Below are 2,852 nucleotides of genomic sequence, written 5' to 3' on the forward strand. Positions count from 1 at the left end.
CTCGCCCCACTCGTCCCTCTCGGCGTCGGCGGGGCGGCGCGGCTGGTGCACGAGCTGCAGCACGAGCGGGCGGCGCGTGCAGATGTCGGAGCCGCGCGGGAGGAAGTCGCGGCCGACGAGCGCCTCGAGGACGCTCGACTTGCCGCTGCTCTGGCTGCCGACGACGGCCACCTGCGGCAGGTCGATGGTGGAGCTGCTCCCCAGCTGCGAGAAGATGTCCTGCAGCTTGTTGACGATCGGGATCACCGAGGAGCCCACCACCGCCGCGGCCTCGGCCGCCGCCGCCGCGGCCGGCGACGGCGCGGAGGCGGCGGAGGAGCTGTAGTGGTCGTCGGCCATGCGCCCGCCTCTAGGGTTTTGGGGCGGGAGGGGGAGAGGGGAATCCCTAGATCGAGAGGGGGAGGGGGAGCTCGGCGGCGTCCGATTTGGTTCCCCTCTCTGTCTCTGTATTTTCTGTGGGGCTGCGGATTCGAATCGGGAGGTGTCGAGGGGGGTATCCCGTATTGGGGCGGTCGGGGTCGGGTCGGGGGAAGGAGAGGAGAGGGGAGGCGGGCGGGCGAATTGACCTTTATAGCCCCCATCTTCTTGGCTTAGGGAGCAAGAAGAACGTGGTTCGTTTTCGGGCATCCGATCCAGCCGATGGAATGATGGGTCATCCGTCCGTCGTGGTCGTGCTCTTGCCGTTTGCCTCGCCGTCAGTCCTGCACTTTTGCTTGCAGAGGAAGACACCGGGAGCTGTTTTGGTTCGGATAAGTCGTCCGTTCCAAATTACTTGTCTTGGACTTGTCTAGATACAGATGTATCTATACTCATTTAATGCTAGATACCTCCGTATCTAGGCAAATCTAAGACAAGTAATTTGGAATGGAGGGAGTAGTTTTAATCGCCAACAAGTTATCTATTATACTCGCAGTAGATAATTTGATTAACTGGGTAATTATGTACAAGTAGCACTACATCTCTTTGTGCGAGTCATACTTAATTGTTTACATGACCTGACATGCAAGAACGATGTGTCATCTACCGTCTCAAAAGAAAAGAAAAAAGTTCGTTGTCATCTACTAGTACGATTCTGTACATGTCCTGGCACACAAGTTTGATGGAACGTGTGGCCATGGATGAAGTCGTCGCATTGCTGTGAAAAATCAGCATCATCCGCGTACTAGCGTTGGTCAGTTACGTGGGTCGAAGGATGATAAAATGTAGTGCAAGTCTCTGCCAGACCACCTGTGAATGGTAGAACGGGGAAGGGTCAAGGGTGCGTCGCATTTCTTGCGCGGCGGGTCTCGCCGTTGAAGCCGACCCCGCACCCTGGCCGGCGACAGCAACTTCCTCGCGGGCGGGCGCGCGCACGAGGGGCGGTGGTGCGTGCGCCATCGCCACCGTCCAGGCAAAGCGGCGGCGAGATGGACGGTCCACGGGAGTCCAGCGCGCTCTTCTCACTGCTCCTGGAGACCTGGAGTAGTACGTGACGGTGATGGTGCGGCCATTGACTGTGTACGGCCCACCACCAGGGCGACCCTGCTGATGGCGACCTCTTCGTGGCGCCCACCAGTGCCGAGACACCGTTTTTCTTCTTCTTCTCTTCCGTTGTTTGATTTGAGGTTGCAGCTGTGTTGTGTATTGAACAATCGAGAGAAGTGATCATTGAGGACGTTGATGCTGGAGCTGGCTGGCACGATCGTTTCCCAGATCACGCACCGTTGTCCCCCGCTGGAAGTTTTTCTTTTTTTAGAAATCCGCTGGAAGTTGTTGGGCCTCCGAGCGCGGTGCTGGGCTGGACGTACGATCCAAACCCATGACTGATTGAGACCACCCTTGCCTTATGTAGGATCTATTTCTCGCCAGCTGCGAGACATAAGTTATAGTCTCGCCTATGGCGCGGCGCTACTACGTCGACACACTATTGTAGGTGCCTGACGATTTTTCCTCCTTGTGGCTTTCTTTATCTATTTTTCAGGTTTTTTTGTTTTCTATTTATTTTGGTTTTCTTTTTTTGATTTTCATCGGTTTTCTTCAGTTTTTTCCATACACATTGTGTATTTATTTTTCGTATACATTAGGAAAATTTCTTATACATAAATAATTTTTTTAGATACATGATGATGTTTGGTGTCTACTTTTTCATGCACATTGTACATATTTTTATATATATGAAACAAATATACGCATTTAACAATTCTCAAATACAAGATTAACATTTTCTAAATACATTTTTTGAGGGGAAATATTCGATTACATGTTAGACAAAATTCAAATACAGACTGCAACTTTTTTGAATGATACAAAACATTTTTTACATTGTGTAATTTTTTTTAAATGTCACAATTACCTAGACATTTTTAAAATGTAACATACATTTTTAATGGTATGATTTTTTTCACATTATATAATTTTCCCAAAAATGTCACGTACAGTTTTTTGAAACACAAGAACATTTTTAAAATGCCACATGCTCTTTTTGAATGGTACAAACATTTTCTAAAAACTGAGCCACATTTTTTTTACTGCATGAACATTTTTTAAATGTGTGGTGAACACTTATAAAAACTTAACTAAATTAATTTTGCATAACATGAGTATTTAATATTTTCCTTCAAAACATAAACAAAAGTACAGAAAAAAAAGGAAAAAACACGCGTGTGACGACAACGTGACGAACCCACATGGCTACCGGTCTGACCCACTACCAGCTCCTTGTAGGCGAGTCGAGATACTGTAGGAAGTGTGTCTAGAGAGGAGTGAATAGACTAGTTGCCAAATTTAAATGACCCTTTTCCCATTTAAAATTCTTGGCATATTTTAGCTTTAGCTAGCAAATCAAATAACACACACACACACACACACACATG

At 48.1% G+C, this 2,852-nt stretch overlaps 1 protein-coding gene across 1 annotated transcript in view; it reads right to left on the minus strand.

The window, feature by feature from the left end:
• LOC119272832 (dynamin-related protein 3B-like) overlaps positions 1 to 522 on the minus strand; it is a 7,636-nt gene extending 7,114 nt beyond the window's left edge. Inside the window, exon 1 of the mRNA XM_037554208.1 lies at positions 6 to 522. Within this exon, the coding sequence (XP_037410105.1) occupies positions 6 to 339 (334 nt within the window). The 5' untranslated portion in view covers positions 340 to 522. The remainder of the gene's footprint in view (positions 1 to 5) is intronic.
• Positions 523 to 2,852: the final 2,330 nt, after the last annotated feature.

Source organism: Triticum dicoccoides, chromosome 3A (genome assembly GCF_002162155.2).
Source record: "Triticum dicoccoides isolate Atlit2015 ecotype Zavitan chromosome 3A, WEW_v2.0, whole genome shotgun sequence".
NCBI lineage: Eukaryota > Viridiplantae > Streptophyta > Magnoliopsida > Poales > Poaceae > Triticum > Triticum dicoccoides.